Source organism: Phoca vitulina, unplaced genomic scaffold (assembly GCF_004348235.1).
Source record: "Phoca vitulina isolate PV1807 unplaced genomic scaffold, GSC_HSeal_1.0 scaffold5, whole genome shotgun sequence".
In the NCBI taxonomy this organism is placed as follows: Eukaryota; Metazoa; Chordata; class Mammalia; order Carnivora; family Phocidae; genus Phoca; species Phoca vitulina.
Genome location: NW_022589708.1, coordinates 10,260,820 through 10,287,743, shown reverse-complemented (window position 1 = coordinate 10,287,743; position 26,924 = coordinate 10,260,820). Strand labels below are relative to the sequence as shown.

At 38.6% G+C, this 26,924-nt stretch overlaps 1 protein-coding gene across 4 annotated transcripts in view; it reads right to left on the bottom strand.

Moving 5' to 3' along the window:
• The window catches only part of NALCN (sodium leak channel, non-selective), a 307,487-nt gene that overhangs the window by 102,510 nt on the left and 178,053 nt on the right, over nt 1-26,924 (bottom strand). For 3 of the 4 annotated variants that reach the window (XM_032402676.1, XM_032402673.1, XM_032402674.1), the window contains exons 14-15: nt 18,787-18,924; nt 5,302-5,376 (exon numbers count right to left, since the gene is read on the bottom strand). In XM_032402676.1, coding sequence (XP_032258567.1) covers nt 5,302-5,376; nt 18,787-18,924 — 213 coding nt within the window. The remainder of the gene's footprint in view (nt 1-5,301; nt 5,377-18,786; nt 18,925-26,924) is intronic. The other variant, XM_032402675.1, reaches the window with a different exon arrangement.

The window sequence follows — 26,924 nt, the reverse complement described above, 5'->3', positions numbered from 1 at the left end:
TCTTTCAAAATGCCTTTATTAAGCAATAAATAATTCAATGTTTCTTCTTTTCTCATAAAAGAAGGCATATATGAAGAGACTTCAGAGCTTTAGCATAAGGTGGGCTGCACTGCCACCTAGAATTTGCAGATTTCCAGCTTTGAGTTAGCACATCTGGTCTTACACTGGGTGCATGAACGATTCCCTCTAGGCTTCCTGAAGTGTTAAAAAAAAAAAAAAAAATGGCGCCTGGCTCCATACTTTCTCTTGAAGAGTCCTGCAGGTCAGCAGTCCCCAGGTGGAAACCACTATCTCAAAGGCCAAGAAGGTGACCAGAAAGCAATGGGAAAAAGATACGTAGCATGCTTGTACTGAAGAAGAATGTGACTCCAGGATTCCACCAACAATGCATCATGCAGACTGCACCTGACCTCAGGGAGCTTCTCCCTGAAGCGCTCTGGTGTCCTTTGCCATCTGACAACCTGACTTGATCCCTTTCCTAACTCTGGATTCGGTCCCACTGCTCCCCCTTCATCACTGGGTTAGAGTCATAATCTATGCTCTTTCCTTTAATTTCGTATCTTGAATGTTTTCCTAGGGCCCTACTTCACATCTTCCTGCTTTTCTTCCTTTCTAGTGTCTTCCCTGTACCTTTTAGCTCTCTCCTATCCCATCCATCTTCAGGGTCATATCTCTTCCTCTGACCAAGCATGAGAACAGACATTTTCTTTCTAATAGCTTTGTTTAGTGTTTCATACTTAACCTCTCCATTTTAGAGGTGACTCGCACTGGTTTCTATTACTCTTGAAAAATGTTTATGAACCAACATTTACATTTTAACACAATTGTTTTTACCACAGTCATAATAAAATACATTAGAAGTCTCTAGAGGCCTCACTGAAATATGATATATTGCAAGCACATCTGAAGAGGCTCATTGCTCCAGAAGGTCACTGAGAGAAGAGGTGCCTTGGGCAGCATCTGCCATCGTGTGGAGTGAATAGTAAGCATCTGAGTGAGCTCTTACCTGCTGCAAAAGTCCTAACTCCAGTGGCTCTGATTAGATCATCTGCTCTTCCAGGGAAACAAAGAACTGTTTTGGATAGTTTTAATGATTGGGTTGCTTAATTCACCTCCATTCTTCAGAAAACTGCCTCTCACACCAACAGTTATTTCATGAATATAAAATTTCCATCATCTAAAATATGATTATTTATACACGAGTAATTAACAGTCTTATGAGTGAGCCTCCACAACAGGTATGACTCATGTTTGGCATTTATATAGCTTTACTGTGACTCAATAATACAGTCTGGGCTTTAGGTCTGAATTGCCTGGGTTTGAATCCTAACTCGGCTGTGTATTAGCTGTGTGGCCTTAGGCAAGTTACTTAACTTCTCTGTGCCTTAGTTTCCTCATCTGTAAGATGGATATATTAATAATAACCACATCATAGGGTTGCTGTGAAATTTAAATAAGTGAAAATACACAGCACCTGGCACTGGAATGAGTCCGACAAGTATTACTGGAGTTGTAAGAACCTACAGATTAGTTGGTGATCGGATAAAAGAGGAAAAAAAAGTTTGTACTGAACAGACTATGGAGTATGCAGTGCTGTCTGGACCCTAAAATATTAAGAAAATCAAATACTTTTTGCATCTTCCCCATTCTATTCTCTATCTTGGAATAATAAAAATAGAGTATTTGCATTTAAACCCTTAAGGGCTGAGGCTGCACACTGAAAACTAAATAAACAAATATTTCAGGTAACATTTTTACTGGAGGTCTGCAAGGAGCTGTGAGGTACAGGGTAGCATTATTCACATGATCATATGCATGTGTGTATGAAAGTGCACACGTGTGTGTGTGTATGTGTGTGTGTGGGGGTGTATTCTTAAAACTATGTAAATGAGCCCCACCTCAAAGGCCAAGACCACTGGAAATAAGGGGGGGATATAAAAAATGACACAATTTGTAAAAACTCATGAAACAAAATATTCTTATACAGAATGGAAAAAAATGAAACAGGACATTTTAGTTTAGTAAGCTAATATTTGGTGAGTTTCAAGTATGAATTAATAGGTGAATTTAATAGATAGGGAGTGTCAGTCTAACCATGGCCAATCTAACCATGGCCAAAGAACAATGTGAAAAGTACCAATAAAAATGAGTTTCCTGTTTTATTTATGGTTGGGATTTTCAGTGTTCAAATATCTCCAAATATTCTAAGAAGATACTTCAAATTGTAGGCTGGCATAATTGGATAATCAGCTATGGTGTACGGGATTTCCAGAACTACAAAGCATCACTAATATACAGCAAGTGATTAAAGAAAAGCCATTTTATAATAATGATAGATGCTCAAAGCAAAGCACCATATAGTTTATTAAAACTGTATAGTCCAAGAAGAAAGTCAGATGTCAATTAAAGTCCTGATTTTTTTACTGTTGGTTTTTCTCTTGGGGTCAGATAAAAAGTATATATATACATTATATATATACTATATATAATATCAACACTAATATCAAATATTAGTACGTTTGAACTCATAAACTTGAAAAGAAATTGCCATACAGATTTATTTTACTTCTTTCTAGTGGAAAAACTATTTTAAAAATGTGAGCTGGAATTATACGGAATTTTAATTGGCCAATGGTTATTTAAAACCATATTGAACCTGGCTGTATCACCAGTTTAAAAAAATAGAATATTTTCATTTTATCCATAGAATACACATTTTAATGTTCTCTACTAGAGGACATTAAAAAATCTATGCATAGTAAACATGGTACACAGGAAAACCCACATCTAAATACCAGATTTGTAAAGCAAGGACTAAGGTGGTTATACAACAGCAGATTTTTATTAGTTATGTCTATTGATATGGTTAGTCAGTTTCAATTTTGAACTCACTAATTACATATTTCTGTAACTAGAAGCTGCATAAAGCGTTTGTATCAATGGCATAAAAGAGGTTCCCAACTCTCATTTGAATAACCTGTACTGTTGCTGCAAACTGAAAAGATCTGGAAGAAATCATTTCCACTGTGCCCAGAGGGCCATTTTGCTTGTGTAGCTAAAGGACAGGAAAGCACTTAAATCCTTCCTTGATATGCACACAGTGGGCATCCTTTTTATCAAATATATATTTTTTCTTTTACTGACTGCCCTTGGTTAAAAGCACAGACTTTGGAGATAAACAAAAATACAAAGATGAAATGCCTAAAGATATGCAAATGACAACAAAACCATTTAAATAGGGTATGTCCTTGTTTTCATTAAAAAGACAACTTAGATGCAATTTAAAAGTTCTGAATGTGTAAGGCCTCCCTAGAATTCCAGATAAGACTTGTTTTGTACCCTTGGTTCTTTGTTAACATCCCAATTATTATTCTTGCAGTGGTGGGGAGGGTGATCCAAGAATATCTTACCCCCCTTCTCAGGCAAGGGAAACAAAAGCAAAAATAAGCTATTGGAACTACACCAAACTAAAAAGCTTCTGCATGGCAAAGGAAATCATCAACAAAATGAAAAGGTAACCTACTGAATGGTAGAAGATATTTGCAAATGATCTATCCAATAAGGGGTTAAATACAAAATATATAAAGAACTTCTACAACTCAACACCCCCCCAAAACCAAACAATCTAGAGTTAAAAAATGGGCAGAGAAACTGAATAGACATTTTTCCAAAGAAGGCATCCAGATGGCCAAAAGACACATGAAAAGATGCTCAACATCATTCATCATCAAGGCCATGCAAATCCAAACCACAATGAGACATCACCTCACACCTGTCAGAATGGCTGAAATCAAAAACACAACAAACAACAAGTGTTGGTGAGGATGTGAAGAAAAAGGAATCCTTGTGCACTGTTGGTGGGAATGCAAACTGGTGCAGCCACTGTGGAAAACAATATGGAGGTTCCTCAAAAAATTAAAAATAGAATTACCATATGATCCACTAATTCCACTACTGGGTATTTACCCAAAGAAAACAAAAACACTACTTCAAAAGGATATATGTGCTCCTATGTTTATTGCAGCACTTAAAATAGTTAAAATATGGAAGCAACCCAAGTGTCCATCGATAGATGAATGGGTAAAGAAGAGGTGGTATATATATATATGTATTATATATATATATATATATATAATGGGGTATTACTCAGGCATAAAAAGGATGAGATCTTGCCATTTGTGACAATATGGATGGAGCTAAAGGGTATCATGATAAGTGAAATAAGTCAGACAGGGAATGACAAACACCATATAATTTCACTTATATGTGGAAGCTAAAAAACAAAACAAATGAACAGATAAACAAAAAAATCAGAAATAGACTCATAAATACAGAGAACCAACCGGTGGTTGCTGGGGAAGAGGTGGGGGAGGGCAAAATAGGTGAGGGAGATTAAGAGGTACAAACTTCCAGTTATAAAATAAATAAGCCATGAGGATGAAAAGTAGAGCATGGAGAATATTCAATAATATTGTAATAACTTTGTATGGTGACAGATGGTAACTACACTTATATTGAGCATTGCATAATATATAGAAATGTTGAACCACTATGTAGAACATCCAAAACCAATATGACATTGAATGTCAACTATATTTTAATAAAAAACGAATATCTTATCCAGTGTCCTCTTCTCACACCAACTCAGCCAAATATTTAAGCCAAAGATCTTCCATGCAACAGAAACTATGAGAATGGCCCATCATGCCTGTCATCTTTCTGCCATCAGTCATATAACCTTCACACATTTTCATTTACATTTTTTGGGGTATGATTATCAATGCTATAATATCCAATCTGTTTTCACACATAACTGGGCACAGAGCTGATCATTTATTCTATTCCATTTCTTATAATGACTATGAGCGCCAAGACTAAATTCTCTTTTAGTGTCTAGAGGTCAGGCAAGTTGATGCTTAATATTTTTATGATGATGGCTAAGAGTATTACACATAATTATGCAAAATGGCAATCTGGCCCTGAGGCATTTCATTTTCAAACAACCTTCATGTAATGGCAGAAGGAGAAGAGTGGCCAATCCAATTTCCTGTAGTATGTCCATCTTACTTTTACTCAAAATAGTAATATGAAAATATTCCTAGGATAATTATAGAGCAATAAAAAACTTTCCCTGTTGATAATGGATAAAAATTAAACAAAAGAAAATTTTGCCAACTTAGACTGCCTTATTAAAATCTATTTTTTTACTTTGAAGCTCTCTTTTAACAGTATCTGTAAGCACATGTTTTACCCTTATTTTTTTTAAATGCAGACTTGAAGAATTCCCCACACATTACTTACTTGTTTAAGCTTCTTTAGATCTTCATCAAGTTCTAAGTTGTCCAAAATAACAGCAACAAACAAACTCAGGAGGATCTATAAAATGGTTAAATAACAATGAAAAAACCCACATGCCGTAAGTATCAAAATATTATATATATATGATATAGAATATCTACCTAAAAATATATACTACATAGAACGCATTAAATGAAAAATGAACATGTAGTTGTGAAGCACTGCACAGGAATTTTAAGGTATTTATCACAAATATGTTAAAGGAAATGTGTATGTTAACTGAAATAAACAATATAAAATATTAATTTGCTCTATGAAACCGATTTAAATGGAAATTAAGAAAAAAGTTTTTATAACTTAACAGTCCCACTTCTGAGACTATATCCAAAGAAAATAATTTGGAGTATTAAAAAGCTTTATATACAAAGGTGCTTGATAGTTATTTGTAATAATGAAATACAAGAAATAGTATCTAACCTTACATAAATAGTTAATACAGTATGCAGATCTCTATTATAAAATTCACACAGCCATTACAATTTCCCATTGTGGTAGCTAGTCTCCAAGAGGGTCCCCTGGTGTTCACGCTCTTGTGAGCCTCCTCCCAAGTTGAACATGGCTGGTCTGTGCAATAGGTTACGGAAATGATTGTGGGTGACTTATGAGGCTAGGTGATAAAGACACTGTGGCTTTCAGCTTGCTCTCTCTTGGATCACCCACTCTGGTGGAAGCCAGGTGCCATGTCATGAGGACACTCAAATGGCCCTATGGAGAGGTCCATGTAGTGATGAACCAAGGCCTCCCGCCCTGTGAGTGATCCATCTCACAAGATCCTCCCGCCCTAGTCAAGCCTTCAGTTGACTGCAGCCCCACCAACATTTTGACTGCAAACTCATGAGACATTCTGAGCTAGAAACATCCAGCTCAGCCTGTCCCAGATTCCTGACCTGTAGAAAATATGTGAGAAATAAATGTTTATCCTTGTAAGCTCTTATTGTCCATAATTTGTTATACAGCTAGATAAAGAATGCACTCATGAATTTTAATAGTATAGAAAAAATGCTCACATTACAATATTAAATAAGAGTGTACAGGGTAGAAGTGCAAGGAAGTACAAAAAAGAACAATAGAGTGAATGCTAGAAGGAGGTACTTTAGAAATGTTAACGGTGCCTGCCTTTGTGAAAAACAGACTTCCCCCTTTTCTTGGTATTTCACCACATTTCACAAATTAAAGAAAAAAAGGCATATGCTTTTTTTGGAATGGGTAAATAAGGTAAAAGAGAGAAAGCAACAAAAAAGTAGAATTTTAAAAAATATTTAATTTTTAGTCCTTTTTCAAGTTTGAATTCTCTAAAGTTCCACATTCATTTGATAAATCATTTTCATTCCTAATTTATGTTCCTCCTTTCAATTTCCCTCTTAAGAAATTATTCCCATTTGTTAATATTAGATGGCTAAGCATGAAGGTAAGAAAGTTAGGGCAATTTAGTCATGACTTTTAAGTACCAGAGAGATTTATTATGCAAAAGTTAATGGCTAGCTCTTTTCCACGTTCAATGAGTATATAACAAGGGGAAAAAGAGCCTCCAAATATTATTAAATTTTGACAGTATATGCTTGCCTTGGGACAAGTGCCAATACCCTTCTGTTTAAAAGCCATGTCCATTGGGATCCTACCAGAACTTAAAGAAGATGCAGAATGGTCTAGATGACAGATGTTTACTGATGTCACCATGTCTGCCACACGACGGACATCTAGGCACAGATATATTCAGCCTTCCTCTAACCAGACATTATTCTCAACAGGACCTTTCAGAGTCCCCTTTAAGTTTAGGCCCCTTGCATGACCATGATATTCTCATCAACAGCAGTGTCTGTGGAGGGGTACACCATTTCCATCACTCATCGGGTACTTGACCAGGCACTCCTCAGTCCTAATTTAACCAGTTTTCCCATTTTACCAGTAAAGGGTAAACACAAATCTAAAAAGAAAAAAAAAATTCCCTGATGATAAGAGGGAAAGTGACAGTTCTCTTCCCTTTTCTTAGAGCATTTCCTTCAGAAAACTTGTCTTCTGGAAATTCTTCCCCTGCCCCTTTGAGATGTATATATATCATATTAAAAGCAAAATAAGTCTCACTTATTTTACAACCCAGGAATGGTTTCCTTGGGAGGGGGGCAACCTCTTTGACACGTAAACATCAGGCAGACAGCACCCTATCTATTTCCCCTTTTCCCTTTTCATGGGGCGGGGGGGTGGGGGGTAGGGGGGAGTATCACTTAGCCACCCGGTGTCATGTTGCAAAACTACCTACTTGTCTTGAAGGAATCCATTTTCTTTTTCTTCTGGATAAAGGTAATTAGCTACCACAGATGGCCGCCCCAATTACCAGGTGAGTTTAGGGGGAACTCTACAAATGGTGTTGTCATGTCTTCTTACGTGAGGCCTGGTTATTTTCATCTGGAGGACACAGATGTAACGGGCTATACGTATACAAGTGAGACTGCTTTGTCTTTGAGGTCTCCTTAGTGGGTTGCCTGTGGTGCCCGCTGCGGTCTGGACTGGTGCTGATTCGATCATAAAACTGTTTTCTTTCTCATCTACCTTGGCGGGGAGAGGTTTTCTGGGTTGGCAGGATATTTTATTTTTAATTATTTTCCCAACACCAGACAGATGGCAGGCTACTTAAGGACAGAGGGGTTACGTTCTTCGATTAAATTCAACAGGCAGTTGATTGGGCCCCATCGATGTGTGAGACACTGCCTGGTCAGGAACACAAATACGATACTGGGCTCACTGCTACGAAGTTCACAATCAAATTGAGCCGCTGTAGGTTGGCGGCCGGGCGGAAGGAGCACCGTGGTGGGAGACCTCAGTTAGCCACCGGACACTGAGTTTTGAGGCCCTTGTCTGTGAAATATTACAGGTAATAACAACAATAGCTCAATGAATCGCAGCTATCCCTTTTTTTCATTTAATCTTCTTCCGACAGCCCTGTGGTGTGGTAGAGCCTGTATGAAAATACACAGACATAAATTCAGATAGGAGAAACTAAAATAGTTTTCTTGATATTTCTACACATGAATTTAATTTAGTCCATAAACCCTCCATTTGTTTTGCTGGCTGAAAACTGAATCTTGCTATATTGATTCAATTCAGTCCTTTAAAACTCAGCTACATTTGAATAAATGCTCCTTTTGCTGGCCTAGGGTCAAGGGCATGCTGATCATCAGCGTCTGGTCCACTGTGGCCATGGGGCCTGTCCTCTGGCCCCATCCAGGGTAGCGATGGTGCTTGTCTGGGGGCCTCTGGTGAATTGATCACCATCTCAGCTGCTGTAGCTCCTGCTAAGGTCTGATTCTCAGTGACACCCTCTGTGTTAGTTTCCTGGGGCTGCTGTAACAAGTTGCACAAGCTTGGTGGCTGGGAACAACAGAAATGTATTCCATGATAGCTCTGGAGGCCAGTTGTCCAAAATCAGGTTGTCAGCAGGACCACGCTCCTTCAATAGGCTCCAGGGGCAGATCGACCTTGCCTCTCCCAGCTTCCAGGGGCCCCAGGCGGTCGTTAGCACGTGGTGGCCTCACTCCAGTCTCGGCCTCTGTCTTCACGTGGCCGTCTCTTTCTTCCTGTGTCTCGTCCTCATCTATTTCTTATAAGGACACTTGTCATTGGATTTAGGGCTCCTCTGGATAATCCAGGATGTCTCATTTCAAGAACCTTAGTTTAATGACATCTGCAAAGACCCTTATTCCAAAGAAGGTCAAATTCACAGGTGTGGGAGTTAAGACATGGACATCTCTTTTTGGGGGTCCCCATTCAAGCCCCTCTACTCTCCATCTGGTCTCTAGCCTGGGCCGTTGCTCTCACACGAGTGTTGTTCCTAATCAGGAAGTCGGGAAGTTCTGCCATTCCAAGTGGGAACTGAGAGGGACTTGTCCTTGAGGTTCTCTCAGGCCTCCCTCTCTTCTCAGAACTTCCCAGACCTCCAACTCCGTGCGGGCCACCCCTCATCTGTGTGGGGTCTCCAGCGGGGCTGCCGCCCCCCCCAGTTCTGATGAGAAGTGGGGCCAAGTCATGGATGTGGAGCACACCCGGGTTGGCACCAACACTGCCACGGGCCCTGAGTGTGGCTGCCGCCCTACCATGGAGACAGGCTGCGCCCCCCTGCCTCCCTCAAGCTCCGTCCTGGAAAACGTTGTTTCTTCTCAGAAAGGAGGAACGTGAAGGGAAATTGGAGTGGGGTTTGACAGGGAGGCTCACACAAGTATGAAGACTGACAACCGGAAACTAAACCCAATCAGAGTATCACACATTTGGTTCTGAGCATTTAGACCTCTGAGAGCTGATCTGGGCCAACGGGCTGGAGTGTTTCTTCTGAATGCTACTTATTTAAGATTGTGAGGCACTGATAAAGTCCAACCGTGTGCTACCAAGATAACAAAATATCAAGGAGAAAGATCATTTTTGGCAGGAAGAGAATTATGAGAAAGGATTTCCAGGTGGCATGTGCGAAGACTAGGCGTTGGGAGCATGTGGCTTATTAGGGGCCTGGTGAGTGGTTAAGTACACAGAGCACGGCTTCCAGAGGCCAGAGAGGCAGGACAGGGGGGTGGCAATTTGCCCAAATGCCACCAACGGAGGCTGGGAGGTGTGAGAGGGAGGTTGTAATGATCACTAAGTGATGACATTAGCTTCCCTTCTGTTAATTTTTTCCTTCCAAATGTAACTTTTTTAGGCTTAATGTAGTTATTTTAAATTGGCTCACTGGAACAGTGACTAGACAGTATAAAGTACAGTCTGACAAAGGGCTATTAAATACATAAGGTTTTGTCATTAAAAAAAAAGAACAATAGTCATTTTATACATTCTTTCTGGAGGAGAGGGAGAAAAGCTCCCCTCAGAGCAGGACAGAGAGACAGATGTGAGATGCTGGCCATGGTTTCTCCTTCTCATGCAGACAGGAGCTGAGTTTTCAGGGCAGAGAGAAGGCAAGACTCAAAAAGGAAAAGCTTTGGCTTTGTGAGGAGAAATGAAGAAGGCGCTGTGCAGTTTGAAAGCCCCACGTCTACAGAGTTAAGCAGTTGGGAGGGGTCTGGGCAACACATTCACGAATAATGTAAGAGAAAGTTTAAAGTTTGCTTTCAACCACCATTAAACTTAAGTTCTTTCAACAAATATCTTTGCATGTCTCAGCATCACTGTTTAATTAACCTGACAGTGTGATGGCACCCACAAAAACTGTATTTAAAAATCTGTGTGGAGCTCGATTTAATTTAGTCCATAAACCCTCCATTTGTTTTGCTGGCTGAAAACTGAATCTCGCTATATTGATTCAATTCGGTCCTTTAAAACTCAGTTACATTTGAATAAATGCTCCTTTTTGGACATGGACTTTTAGCTCGGTCCCTGTCGCCAAGCGTTGGGATAAGGTAGCGACCGAAGTCTGGCTTTGATGGCCTGTTTGGAATAGAAATAGAAGGTGCAGGAGAGGCAGGATTCACTGCTGTGATTGCAAGGAGGTGAGAATTACTTTGTAGTTCCTTCTCAGGCTCTAATAAGGTGGCAATAACCACTGTGATGAAGGAACAGAAGTGAAGGGAGGCTGACAGCTCCGCTGTCACCATATTTAATGGACATTGTCAAGAGACATTCTTTTCCTACGGACCCGTGCTGTGCACAGCGGGGCTGAGGGTGCATGCTGGTCTGGGTGTCAGCCACTTCCTCCCCGCCCCGGAAGTCACAGTAGTGGGGGACAAGTCCTCATTCTGGGAGCAAGAACTGCTCCCCGATTCTCTCAGTGTTTTGTTGTTGTTGTTTTTTTCATTTGTTTGTTCTGTTTTTATAGAAAGCTGAGGTAATGCTCCTGAATAATCTGAACACATTACACTGAGGTCTGAGTCTTACTTTCAGTGTTTACCCACAGGTGTCACAACTGCTGTGCCAAAAGGTTTTCCATTGTTGTTACGTGTGATTCACGGTTTATATTAAAATGTTACTGATAAAATAAATATTTTTTACGGGGACTCACCACACGCATCACAAGAGCTTCATCGTTTCCACGGGACACTTTTACCTTTACACTTGACCAATTCTAAATTATGCAGTCAAACTGCTCTGCCTTATTTACTAATTTTTAATATTTAGGTTTACATAATACATGAATTTATAATGTGGCAGAGAATACTACATCACAATTTTTAAAATGATGCATTTTCAGGGGAGAAAGAGGCTCATGGTCCAGCCCTTCATTTCCTCTTGAGCTTTGTTAAGGCACACGTATACTTTCAACCCAGTGGTATTTAATTTGTACAATGCTTTAAAAAAAGTTCATATATATATATATATATATATATATATATATATATATATATATATTTATGCTTTGGCTACTATCCACTTTTAACAGGTCTATAACATTCCATTATATTAATATGCAATTATTTGTTCTACCATGTAATATATGTCTACCATGTAATAGACAACTGATGTAATTTATGTAATTTATCCACTTCCTTATTTTATGAGCAATATTGATATATTATGAATCACCAATTTCGATGAAAAGGTGTAGAATAACTATTAAAATATCCTAGGTACCTAATTCTTCTAGTTTGCTCAGATTATAACGTCCATTCTCAAGATATTTTTAGTCTTGATAATGCATTTAGTGGGGAAAATGTCACATATCAAGTCCCTGGAAGCCTGGCAAATCTCGTTCCTAGAATTTTTATGAATTGGACATACCAGCATATTGGTGGGATTCTGACCTTCTAGCTAAGTGGATTTCAAAGCATCTGTTTCCAGGTTCGATCTGGTTCCTGCCCCACTGCCTTAATAGGTGTTCGGCCACCACAAAATCTCTTTCCTTCTCTGACTACTCCTCTCACTCCTCGCACTCTACTGAAAAAGTCAGATTCTCCTGAGCTAAGGTTTTGCTAGGTATTTGCTATGTTTTAAGTTTTATACATTCAACCACAGACAATTAATCTGTTTTCCTTCCTTTACCCAGAACACATTTCAGCGCGGTTCGGTAGATTACAGAATGCAGAGGCAGGTGTGTTCCCAGTCTCATTATTCCCTCCAGTTTTGTTGTGATGTGACCATTCTGCCCAGCACACCAGGGCGCTCATCCTCTCTACCTGACACTCAATGTTTGGGTCAGCATGACTCAGACTGCTGAAAGTCACAGTTTATTGTGAAAGAGGGGGGCCTTACCATTTGAGAGTGGGTTTTCTTGGCTGAGAATCTCCACCTTTATTTTGCATTCTCTCTAGCTCTGCATACAGTCATGTTCTTGTCCTATATACATCTTCCCCTTTCCCTTCCCACTTCTTTAAAGTTTACTTTTACTACTTTCTTTTCCTTACGATACAGCTTAATGACAGCGCATTAGCTGAAATGTCACCTTTAATCTTATTTCGCTCGCTATGGTGAACTTTATTAATAATTCCTTTTTAAAAGTTATTTTCAAGCATATGGTAAAAGCACAGCAGGCGTCTGGTCAACACCCCATAATCCTGTGTTTTTCTTTTTCCTTCTTACCACTTTGAATCACACTATCCTAAGTTGTCTTGTGAGCTGTAGTTGGAAACAATCTCTTTTTTACATAGGTCAACAAAAAAGTCAAATGTAATCAGAGCAGTGTAAAATGGGATATGTTCAACACAGATGCACTTTTAACTGAATTCTATAAAATCAAGTTATTTAATTTACACTTTGGAATGCCCATTTTTGTCAGCAAAATATGACTATTCTCAGAAAGCTGCCACCAGAGAAGCAAAATCAAGAGATTGCTGTGTTAATTTAAGCACTTCAAAGGTAACAAAAAGACTATCCACAATGCACGCTTAATTACATTTTCTCTCTTTCAGTATTCACATCCCAGGGCTTTCCTTGGAAACAATAATAAAGGGAAAAACACTGAAGAAAAAAAATAGAGTCTTTCAACTGGATCAGTAAGTCTTCCACAGTCCTTATCCTCTAATCATTGGCAAAAGTGGGGGAAAAGACGAATTTCACAAGCCCTCGGCAAACTGCAATCAGTCAGGATGGAAATACACAATACATACCTGGTGGATGAGAGGGACATTTTAAAGAGACAATAGATAATGGTTATGAATATGCATTTGCTATACACTTAAGCTTGATTTTCATTGTGGGCTGACAAATTGGTGCCCCCAGGGGGCAATGGAATAGCCTGCTGTTTTTTATTCCAGAACAAACTGCAGCCAAACATTTTTTTTTTTTTTTTCTTGTTTTGCTGCTTGGCATATGCCTGTCCTTGAAAAGACTAAATCAGGAACTCCCTGGGTTGTGCGGCACCACTGGGCCAGTGTGGATAAAAAACAAAGCAGAGCTTGAATATTTATGTGCACTTTTTTTTTTTTCCCATTTGGCTCAAAATGCTTTGTAGTATTTTGCAAAAAGAAGCATACAATTTAAGAAAAATGCTCATTTTAATGAAGCCCAAGCCTAAAGACAGGCTTATGGAATCGAGATTTTAACTTCTAAGTGTTCAGTTTTTAAGGGAATGTGATGCATATGTCACAGAGGCCTAGGGCCTCCATCCACATACTTATATGTCAATCCACAAACCATCTCCAGCTGTTTTGCTGTCAATATTTTAACTATTTCAGATCAGGTAGGGCTGGATGAGTGCAAATCAGAAGTTTACTATGTGGGCACTGATCCCACGGCAATCCACAGCCTTTTATCACTTGTGTCATTAGGTCTTGAATGGCAGGCTTTATTGGTTGGTTGGTTGGTTGGTTTGTGTTTACCAGCCCTACTTCTGCACCGGTTGTAGGCTCAGAAAGGGCAGGGATTAAGCTCTTGTCTAATCTGGCCAGGATGTAGGTTAGTACTTAGACACAGGAGCTGAGGTTCAGGAAAACGGGGTTGAATCAGATTGAGCTAACTTGATGGAGCCCACAGTAGTGACTGTGGGTTGGAGGATGTCAGGAAAAACAAGGCGACTGCTGATCATGCTCCAGGCAAAATCTCCAGTGAACTGGGGAAGTGACTTCAGTCTCAAGACTTTTGTCTGGAAATGGAACTATCAGGTTTAATTTAGTTATATGGAGTATTTTCTTTCATTGAATTAATTAGTTCTTATCTAAAAAAATCACTTATAAATGAGGCAATCTGAGTAGTTGACCTTTTGGCTTTAGATATCACAGTCAGGCAACCTAACTAAATGTAAAAAAACTTCCCATAAATCTGGTTGGGAAAAAGCAATGTGAATTTTATTGCAGTAGTGTATTTTATCTGGCTCACACTATATACAAACAGTATGTTATGATTACTTAAAGACCTAACGGTGGAAGGCAGAAATTCAAAACAATTAGAAGAAGACAGAGAGGAGAATATTTTTACTCTCTCAGGGTAGGAAAGAATTTCTTAAGCATGAGTCCAGAACAAATACTGACCAAATAAGTGAAAAAATGATCATCTTGACCACATCAAAACATAATGTCAAAAGCCCTCACAGGTACACTGAAATAGCAAAAGGCTGCCTAAGAGAGGAGATTTGCAACACCTATGGGATTACTATCCAGAGGCTATGTACCACTCCAACAAATGCATTTTAAAAAGACAAACTAGCTTTTAGGAAAATACGTAAAGCATACAATACAATTGGGTGAATCACAAAGATGGCCAGTAAGCTCATGAAGAAGTGCTCCTTTATTAACAATTACTGAAAGACAAAAATGCAAGTTTAAGGCCAAGTGATATTACCATCCAACTCATGAGACTGTCAAAATCTTAAGTCTAACAATATCAACTAGAAGTGAGAACATAAGAACACAGGGATTCTCAACACTTGAGAAGGTGAATTAGTACAGCTTGCACATAGAACAGGGGTCAGCAAATATAAGCCCCAGACAGTAAATATTTTAGGCTTAGAGGGCCAAGAGACAACACTGATGATATTCTGTGCGTACTTAATATATGAATTTAAAAATGCGTAAACCATTCTTTGCTCACAAGCTGTATAAATAAAGCCTGCAGACCAGATTTGATATATGGGCTTGCAGGCGCATGTTACAGAGCCATCTGGGCAGGATCGAGGATCCTGAATTCTACTTTCTGGCATATATCCTACAGAAACTCTCACACAAGTGGACACAGCGTACAAACATATTAGTTGCAATATTATGAGAGCAAATCATTGGAAAACAACCTAAATATCCACCAGGAAGGCCTGATAAACAAATATGGCATAGTCAGTTATATTCCATATATTCATGACTATATAGACTAATGACTGAATGAACTTCACGTGTATTAAAATAAAAAGATTCCGAAAACAGTCTTTGGTGACAAACGTACTGAGAATGTATGCAGAGCTGGATACCATTTATTCTGAAAATTGCTGCTACTAATCATCTTAAGGAGGGAAACAATGATCAAGTATAAATTGGCCTCAGCATGGTGTGTGGTCATAATAGGGAAAAAAGTGTGCAAGGACATCTCCCCCAGGGACGGCCATCAGGGCACTGGGGCAGAGTTCTCAAACTACAAAATTAACATAAATCTTACAAACTAATGGTATAAAATGTAGATTATAACCTTAAATTTAAAGCACTATATGTTTTTGATGGACACATATATATGTGGGAGACTACTGCACTTCATTGATTTTAAGACACTCATTTATTTTCACATTTTAACAACTCCGAAACTGGAGTGCACCTTATCATCTATGTGTATGGTTTAATGGTTGCTTTTTGTTAATATTAAACAAAATAAGTCTTCCTATAGTTGACAGCATGTTAAATTCAGTAAAATATGATTTAAAACTGGAAGATAGATTCAGACCAAATGCATCCTAGTTGTTGTCTGGGAGAAGAGGTGTGGGGAAAGAAGGAAAGATTAAGGTAGAGAAGGACTTGGTCCAGGAAGGGGCATCAATGACACTTTGATCAATAATACTTCTACAAATTAAAAGCATCTGAACTAATATAATAATTTTTTAGCACTTATTAATATATACCCTTAAAGGCACACTCCATCTTATTTAAACTCAGTGTTGGGGATAGCTGTGATCTTCCTCACATTCTACGGCTAAAACATCCTCAAAAATACAGCTCACATGGAGATGGCAATTGTGGAAAGTAGGTATGTGGGGCATCATTATCCTCATTTTCAGATACATGACAGAGAGGTTAGGGAAGTTGTTGGATTCTTCTAAAGTCACCCATCTTGCGACCCACAGAGCTAGAACCTGAATCTAGACTTTGAACTCCACAGCTATACTCCACCTTATTTCCCAAAGTGCCCTTGTTGCTTTCCAGATTTGGAAAAGATTATGAATAAAAGAAGAAATTATTTCAATTTATAGTTTTAATTTAGAATCACGTTTTGAAAATCATGATGGAAAAATTACAATAAATGGTTTGGGCAGATACTTGACTCAGTAGAATGAAAAGGCAGAATTACATATGGGTTTTCCAGATGTGCTCTGTGGATTCCTAGGAGTGCAGGTGAGCCCTTGGGAGTCCTTGTAAATGCTTCCATGTTCCACAGTCAGTGCCATGGTTTTGCCCCATAAGGAAAAATGAGACTGCCCAAGAAGTCAATGTACCAGATTTAACATTTTATTTCATCATATTAGTGATCTCTGTAGAAGTTCACTTGAAAAAAAAAATTACTTTGGTAAACAGTTTATTAGGCTGAATCAGTTTTCTTCTTGCTTTCGTATAGTGTGAGACTCTCACTAAAGGATTAAATCTATGTGAAAAATCTGCCATGAGGACAGCAAACAAGTATACTGTTTTAATAGAAAAACAATTAGATAGATTATTACCATACATGGATGATTTCAATCATATCTCTCCTACCTTGAACCCATGATCAATAGTCTCCAAGCTATTCCATAGTTTTAAAGGAACTTAAACATAGTAGATGCTTAATAAGCAGCTGAATTCACAAATGAGGGAATGAATGAGTAAATGAATGAATGAATGAATGACAGAGACTTAAAGGTCCTGGAAGGGAGGATGCAAAGTGCTCAGGGCCACGTGTCACGCAGCGCGGGCAGATTTCGCTCTGGAAGCCGGGCCTCCTTTCCCCCTGCTGAATGTTCTTTCCTTTTGTGCATATTTTAAAAGTCACCCCATGTAAAAAAAATGCCAAAACTACTTCCATGTGATTCTACTGCTTGAACCTAAAACTTTATACCACATACGATGCATCCCCATACACTGCTTGACGGATGTGTCTCGGTTTTGAAAGAAAGGCTCGGCCTATAGCAAATACAACCTCCAACACATCTAGTTTCTGAAGCACTTATACGGTTCATATTTAGAATTGGAAGGGACCTTAGCACTCATTTGTAATCTGTTTTATTTTAGTGACTCTTGGGCAGAGGTTTGACTCCATGAAGACATTTTCAGGTATAGTGGGAAACATCGCATTCTAAGGAAACAGTGACATAGCTGAATGACAGGCTGGGAGTCCAGGAAGACATGGGAACATTCTGGCTCCAGCATTTACACCCTACGTGGCATTGGGCAAATTTCTTAACTCCTCTGAGCCTCAGTTTCATCATATGTAACGCGGGAGCATTACCTACCTTGGTTGTTCCAAATACTAGGAAAAAAATTATAAAACATTTTGCTTTTCAATAAACAACAGCAGTTTTTTTTGTTTTTGTTTTTTTAAATTTCATGTGTTTCTGATAAAGGATAACATTTTGGGTTCTTACCTTGGAACTTTTAACATAATAGAGCTTAAGTTGGCTCCTTAACTACACACACTTTTATTGTAAGGAGACGTACTTTTGCCATTAAAAGACCTGAGGATTACATCCCTTCGTATGTTAAGGCCACATTTCACAATTTTTTTCTTTCTGTTTAATAGAAATGCATTGAAAAGAAAAAAATCTGCTGTGTGACAGAAGTCAATTTTTCCTGGGTTTTGGTATTTAATTTTCATGATGCTTTTTACGATTTATCTGTAGCTCTGAGTTTTAATGTTCTCCCCTGCATTTCTTTCCATCAAAGCCCCAAAACACTGAGCTGACTTCTCACTGTACCCCGAGATCTTCACCTTGTCTTCAGTTTAGTCTCAGCTTGGGAAAGAAAGCGGTGACACTGACGATCTTGTCTCTACATGATAAATAATAATAACGGCAGCAATCATAATAATGTAGTCTGGCTTGATCCTTAGATTATCTAGAGCGGGAATGCTTAGAGATGGTGAAACAGCTACGCAAATGCGGGATTTCCATTTTGTCTCATCTTGTTTTCCCTCATGTGGACACTTGTATCTGATGGAGACGCCCTACTCAGATCTGAAATCTAGTTCCTCAAGGAGCTCGATTCATAGGAATTGAGACTGGAAGGGACCTCATCTGGTCGGACTATTTACATGGGTTCTCTGGCTCTTGTTCTGAAATGGAAACTAGGCCACAGAAACTGGTTGATGCTCATCCCACTATGGTTCTAAGACAGAATTGAAAAGAAATGCTAAACTCACCAGAGTGGCAAAGAGATGGTACAGAATAAAATAGATGGCCACCACAGGTGCCCACATGTGGCCCACAGCATTCAGGGTTTGGTCCATCACGTCTACCCATCCTTCCTGGGTGAGGATCTGGAACATGGACATAAACGCCTGCAGAGGAAGACAACGGAGGTGTTAAACACCTGCTCAGGCGCACATGCATTTTAAAATTAGTACGTGGTGTTGGAGGACTCTGATGTCAACATTATTGATTTTTATCTGATTGATCTGAGGAAGAACAGCCTTAATGCAACAGATGGGAAAGAGCTGAGAACTAAAAATCCTAAAAGCCTAATATCTAACTTTTCAGTGTGGAAAACTAAAATAATCACCCTGAATTAAAATTAGCCTTGTGGGTGGGTAAATACTATTGAGTAAATTGAAGAAAAAATCAGGACCTCTTGTTATTTGACTTTCTTTTTTTTTCTATTCTCTAAGCAAGCTAAGATTTAACATTTCCAACAGATAACTGTATTTTTATTTTGCTGCTAAGTGCAACTTATTTTTATAGCAAATTGCAATTGATTGTCTAAAGGCATATGAGAATAATAGCCTTAAATTTTACTTTTATAGTATTCATCTATCAAATTATTTCAGTTATATTAAAAACATGAGACTCTATAAGAAAGAAATATTTTTCTTTCTTCCTTTCTTTTTCTTTCTTTCTTTCTTTCTTTCTTTCTTTCTTTCTTTCTTTCTTTCTTTCTTTCTTTCTTTCTTTCTTTCTTTCCTTTCTTTCTTTCTTTCTTTCATCTCTCTCTCTTTCTTTCTAATAGAGAATAATAGCCTTAAATTTTACTTTTGTAGTATTCATCTATCAAATTATTTCAGTTATATTAAAAACATGAGACTCTATAAGAAAGAAATATTTTTCTTTCTTTCTTTCTTTCTTTCTTTCTTTCTTTCTTTCTTTCTTTCTTTCTTTCCTTCTTTCTTTCATGTCTCTCTCTTTCTTTCTAATAGAGAGGGGGTGGGTAGCGGGAGAGGGAGAGAGAATCTCAAGCAAGCTCTACACTCAGTGTAGAGCTTGACAGGGCTTGATCTCATGACCCTGAGATCATGACCTGAGCCAAAATCAAGAGTCAGAGGCTTAACCAAAAGAACCACCCAGGTGCCCCAAGAAACAAATATTTCTAAATGATACTGCCATATAGAGTAACTTAATAAAGACAAACATACTTTTCATGATTATTTTTTGTTTTATTTTCAAGGCACAGAATCAAGACCATGAAAGAGGACAAGACCTAAATAAATAAACAAATTAATTAATTAATTAATTAATTAAAATAGAGCATTCCAACAGAATCCAGCCAAGCTACAAGATTCATACTTTCTCTGCCAAGATCTTTGGTTAGTTCCATTCTGACAAGTTTTTCTTATTAAATATAGGGTTATATGTATAGCCCTGACTCATGTGTCTTATATACATTAGTGTCAATAAATGTTTCTTAATGAGGATTTATGATAATGATGATGTCTGGGGAAAGTGAAAATTGGAATCTAGTGACTCTTTAAAAATGTCTTTATAGGCTTTAGTACAATGAAGTTGTAAACTGGACTCTCAGATTCCAGGATAATACAAAGATGGACAGAGCCCAAGATAAAAGCCCTGTTACGTTGATAGGATCTTAGAGACAAAGTGGCCACTACAGATAATCTACTCTGACTCTTTCTTTTTGAAGATAAGGAAAATGAGGCTTAAGAATGATAGGTGATTAGCCCAAAGTCACCCTACTCATGTGTGACACTAACAAGTAACACTGAGTCATTATGACTCCAAAGTAAGTCCTTTTCCAAGTACCACATTCTGTGTTCAGTGAGGTCTTGAATCCACTACTTTCCAAGCTGCACCCCACAGAGTAAGCTCTCTTAGCAGTTTGCTTTGCTAGGGACACTTACACGAACTGTTTTAGAAGTATGACATTAAATGCCTAGCACATAGTGGACCCCTTTGAACAAAGGAGCAATTAATTGTTAAATGATTCTTGTACCAGAAGATAAGTTTTTCCACTTATCCTTTGTCCATGTGTGAAACACTTAACATCTCCTTGAGTTAATTTTTCTATAATCTCATTACCCTACAATGTGTCTTGTTCGCGAAAGTATGAAGTATGCTGTTATCGATGCTTGATATCAGCATTGTCAAGGACAATATAATACTTTCCCTGCCAGGGTGCCTAAGAGAATATTAGCTCTAACTCATCCTAAAAATGCTTCAGAAGATTTTGCAACACGTCATTTAACTTCATAAGTATGCCAACACATCATCAAGGGCAATTATTTTTTTCCCTGTGGTTTTTTTTTTCTGTCGAATATTTATTACGTACAAAGACAAGGAACACAGGTTCCAAAGACGATTCATATAAAAATATCAGACTGCTGTATTTTCTTCAACGAAGATGTCACCAGTGTGAAAGAGTGTGTGCATCCTAAAGACTCAACAGCAATAGGGGAAGATCAAAACACCCACCAGTATAAAGGGAATTTTACCCAACATAGATTTCTTTCCCCCCAAATGACAGGCAAGCTTGTGATTAAATCCAACATCTATTCTTAGTACCTAGAGACCAAAAAATGCAGGTGTACCTTTCAACTGCCTTGGGCACTAACCAAATTAATTTGTTTTCATCCACTACATTAGCTTTCATGAATATTCAGCTATTATGCATTCAGTAAATGCTCGGGAACGTGGAGCTATGGGATTGTAACCTGTTGCTGGCAGATAAGCAATGTGGGCAAGAACACTGGGGTTATCTTCTACTCTTTTCAGAGTCTCAGAAGAAGAAAAAAAATCTCATTTCTGCACAGCTTAGCCACCTGAAAATGCATGTTGTAAGATGCTGTGAATTATATTTGAGAGCAACGCTTTGTTACAATGTGTGTCTTTCTAGCTGCTTACGTGGATAAACCAATGAAAAGTAGCACCATGAAATACGTCTATCACAGGCTGAAAATGAATTTGTGCTTTGCATGAAGGCTGCTATTTTATCCAGCAGATTTTTATCTGCTGAGATTTTATCCAGAAATTTAAATCCCGATGATTGAGATGTAACTCAAGTACACTTACATTGTCCACAGAATGTGTGTCCCTTGAAGAGTCTGCTTAGCTTACTTATTTAAACATGGATTGTTAGTGGTTTCTGGAGGCTTGAGGTGTCAGGCATTGAAATGAAGAAGACAAGGTTTCTTCTACTAAGAAATTTATAATCAAAAGTGATAGAATAAGATGAAAATGACCAACTCTAATAAAAGGTAAAATGGAAAATATGGTGTATAAGAGAACTATGGTAAAGCTATCAAGGAGCAAGTTAGATGTACAAATGTATCCCTTTTGGGTGAGGCAAGAACTGTTTGGGAAAATGATGGCAAGTGACTGTCATGATGAAAACAAGTATGATGTAAACGGTGGAGAAGGGGGCAAGGAACAAAGACCTGGAGGAAGTCCTCTCTTTTCTCCGAGCTACCTGTTGTTATGTAATGCCAATTTCCTACCCTGTGGACCTCTTGTCCCTCCTTATGGGTATCCACCAGCTCTTTATAAATTAAGAAAACTAAACTTTTATCTATCATATACGTTTAAGGTATTTTCCTCTATCCATTTGCGGTATTTTTGCAAACATTAATTTTAAATTTCTATGTGGTCTAATTTGCTATTCTTTTATCTAAGGTAAAAAACAAAACAAAACAAAAAAACTTCTCTCATTGGAATATTAGACTTAAATGTATCCGTACTTTTATGAAGTATTTTTAGTTTCCTTATTTTATTATGTTTAACATGCTGAACCAGAAGTCACTATTTAAATCAGTCTAAATCTGGAATTTATTTTGGTATAAGAAGTGAGATAGGAATTAATCTTATTTTTTCTTTCAAATAGATGATCACCTGACTCAGCATAATATAAATGAAAAAAAATCTATCTTTTCACTAATTTGAAATACTCCCTTTCTTATATACTGAATACTCATATAATTTCAGCTCTAATTCTAAATTTCTGTTCTTTTCCATCAATCTATCTGATCTCCAAATTGTCTAACAATTGTACATTTATTTTAATAACTGGTAAGATTCCTAGCTGCTCCTCATAAACTTTTGTTTTCAGAATTCTTTCATTTATTTTTATATATTAATTCCTCGAAACATCTTGTTTTATTTGTTGAGATCACATTAGTCTAAGAAAAATTGATATTCTTATTCTCCAGTCTCATGGAAATGTTTATCTTTCCATTTATTAAGTTTTTATTCATGATTTTGAACAAATATTTCTTCTTATATGGTTTCCACACATTTCTTGTTAAGCTGATTAATACTATTTTTCAAAAATTTAATCAAGGTGATGCCATATCGTTAAAATATTGCATAGTAAAGGAACGTGATGATGGGTTTCTTAATGAATGATAAGCATAAGCTATATGTTTTTCAGTCCTAATTGGTCTTTCATGCTTGTCAGTACATTGACAATCACAGATTGATAGTCAATATGTTGACTATGAAAATATTGTTCACTGTGAGCCCGGTAATGTTCTCAGATCCTACTTCCTCCTCCAGGGCTCCAATGTATGACCTATACGGTACCAGAGGGAGAATGTTCCAGATTGAGCGGCTCCCTTTCTCACTGTCTGCTAATTGCTCAGAATCTGGCCCAGTTTAATGCACTTTATCTGAATCTTCGCTTTCTTAACACAATGTTCAGTTTAGTTTAGTTTAATTTTGGTTGAGATTTTCTGATTGTTTTTTCACACATTTCATTGGGAAAAGAAATATATACTTTTTTCCCTTCTACTTCCTATAGCTTCCAGATTCTCACGGGTTTTATCTATTGTTTGGAATAAGTTCCACTGTTACGCTCCTATAGATGTTCTTCCTGAAGCCTTCAATTACCCCAAAACCATTTGATTCTTACTCTCAGATATTTTTCTTGGGGGTCCTCTTACTACTTGCTTTAATTTGGACTAATTGCTTTTTATATCCACTCCACAGTTGTCAGGATCTTGGTTTTTAACTTTCTTATCTAGATCTTTTGTTCTCTCCATTATAGTGTCAGAAAGTCATCCCAGAATCTCATCCCTACTCATGAGAGTCCTGTTTCAATGTCAGCTGGGTTTTCTTCTCTCTGTTTTGCTGTCTTCGTTTGAGGAGATGGGTCTGCAGGGACAGAAGTATTCGCTGGGGCTATGGGAAGTTATGCTTGGAATATCAAGCTTCAGATATTTCTTCAATTCAGATAGGTCCCAGAAATCTTTACTGCTGCCAGAGCCAACCAGTCCCAGGTGTTGGCAGCCTCCCATTCACTGGCTCTCCCAGCTGTCGCCAGGGGAGGGCAGACAGCCTGATTCTGCCCGTTTTGGTTCTCTGGAGGGAGGGAGAGGACAAGAGGGGCTCTCCTTGCCACCATGCCCCCAGGGCCACCTGTCCCCTCATGGCTTCTGTTCTCTTCCTACTCTCATTGTGCTAAACTTTTGTTTATTATGGGAGATAATTCGTTTGTGGAAATTATGATTATTTTGCTTTCACTCTCAAGCTTTCTTCCTAGCTGGGAAAAATAAAATGGTGAGATCTAGCAGTTTATTTTCTCAGGTAAAACAGCTGGAATAAGTCATTTCTATACTTGGGGGTTTCTTGTTGTCCTTTTCCAGGCCTATGCACGCTCCCATGGCCTAGTCTCCTCAAATTGAGGGAGATGAGTACATGTTTTAGGATTTGCTTTTCCAATTTATTTTCTTCTCAACATCTGAAAAACAGGCTTAAGGCATGAGACTAGAGAGTTCATCCTTTATGATTTTCTGTTTCTCCCCCCCTTTCTTCCCTCCTTCCTAGTAGCTGCTATTCAAAAATAATGGTACAAAATTGTGGCCTTGCTTTTGTGTGGTTATTGCTGGTGTAATTTTTTCTGGCTGATAATTAACTGTTTTATTTGTTTCCTTAGGTTTTAGGGACAGAGGGTCTGTGATTTTGCTATTTCACCCCTCAAGTCCAAACCTACAGATGTAAATAGGAGTAAACAACTTTGTTTACAAGTGCTTTTACTTTTTAAAAGAATTATATTTTTTTCTTTAGAGAGAGAGAGGGTGAGTGCATGTGCATGTGCATGCAAATGCAGTGGGGGGGAGGGGCAGAGAGAGAGGGAGAGAGAGAATCTTAAGCAGGCCCAAGCCCAACTCCCGAGCTCCAACATGGGCCTTGATCTCACCACCCTGAGATAACGGCCTGAGCCAAAATCAAGAGTTGGTCACTTAACTCCTGGGTGGGACTGAGCCACCCAGGAGCCCCTACAAGTGCTTTTACTTTTTGATTGTGAATGACATAATCACATATTAAACACCACTATACAGGTCAGTCCCTTTCATACTGGAGGTGCTTGGCTACACTAACTGAATCAGGGATGAGCTGTTAAGCAGAGAATGGCCAGTTGCACTTAAGGTGATCAGGAATAAACAACTCTGCCTCATCAGAAAAGAACTAAACCAATCAAAAACATCTCTAATGAGCCTCCAGTGGAAGCTATAGAGAAAAGTCACATTGTTGGCTGTAGCATCTGGAGGTGAACAACTGAAGACTAGCCATACAGGTCAGTAGGAGCAAGAGGGGTCATGGAAAAGTCAGAGTTATGAGCATGTTGATAATCCAAGGAAGCAAAAATCTCTGAATGAACAGAAGTTAAGTGGGAAAGAAAACACAGAGTAGAGATGGCAATGATGTTCACTGAATGGAGAAGAAAGGTTGTGAAAATCACTGGTTCAGGGAGCACCTTTTTCTAATTGGAGTGCATCATATCCCTCAGGTATGTGGGAACAAAACGAAGGGCAAGACCAGAGTAGAGGGTGAAAGCTGCAAGGCAGGAGTGTGACAAGGTGAGCTGTTCCAGGGGTGATGCAGGAGAAAACACATCTAAGAGTAGAGAACTAGGGTCCTGGGGTCACTGAAGGGCACGAGCACTGCAGTGGAGAGCCACAAAGTTCACTGTCAGCCCTTCTCAGCCTCCTTTGCTGGCATCTCCTCGATTAATCTCTACACCCAGAGCCTCAGGGCTCGGTGCTCCGATCTCTTTTGTGCCTCTCAACACTCACTAACTAGTTGGTCTCACTCATTCCAATGCCTTTAAATACTGTCTATATACTGACAACTCTAGTCCCACATCTGGAATCAACTCCATGGTTTCCACTTGGATGTGTATCGAACAGGAATCTCAAGCATTAGACATTCCACATCAAACTCTTTATGCCCTATTCCCCAAACCTGTTCCTCCTGTCTCCTTCCCAACTCGGAAGAATGAGAGCTCCGTTCTCCAAGGTACTCAGGCCAAAACCGCACAGACACTTTTGGTTCTTCTCATTTCCTCACATCCTGCATCCACCCTATAAGGAAATCCTGCTAAATCCAACCTTGCTTGGTTCTTGGACTCAGTTCCACATTTATTCTCAATACTCCCTGATATCATTACTAAAACAGCTAATTTCCCCCCCAAGTAGCCCTACATTTTGGTGCTATCCTTTCTGGTCATAAACTGAGACTGGGGGACTTGAATAAAAATAAGACTACCAAAGAGGGAGAAATAAGAAAAGTATTTTCATAGCTTCTCTTTTATTCCAACTAATGGCCTTGAATGTCGATCACAGATGGATGAACAATGTCCCCTAGACCAGGCTTCCACCAAGGCCTTCAAGGGCTCATGCCCAAGTATTGGTGGCAGGTTGATCAAAGACAGGACATCTTTTTCTCTCTCAAGGCCCCAAGGATCCATTCTGACACCAAATCTCTTTCTGATGGGCCTTCTTAGAGTTAGGTGAAAGCAATGCGAGAGTATTACCCTATACTGAAATAAACAGGCTGTAAGTCTTTGTCCAGGCCTTGCAAAGCAGTTCATAACCCTTTAAAAAGATATCATGGATGCCCTTTGAAAACTTGATGCCCCAATGCATGTTTTGGGTTTTGAGTATATGTGGATATCAATTTAGGTTAAAAAAATAAATAAATATTCTTAAAAAGTAGGATGGGTAAACATCTCAGGTTTTGGTCAACATATAGCGAGCAGAATATACAGTATGATCCCACCTGTAATATACAAATCTAGATGTGTTCTTGTGTGCCTCAAAATGATTGAAATCCTATAAAA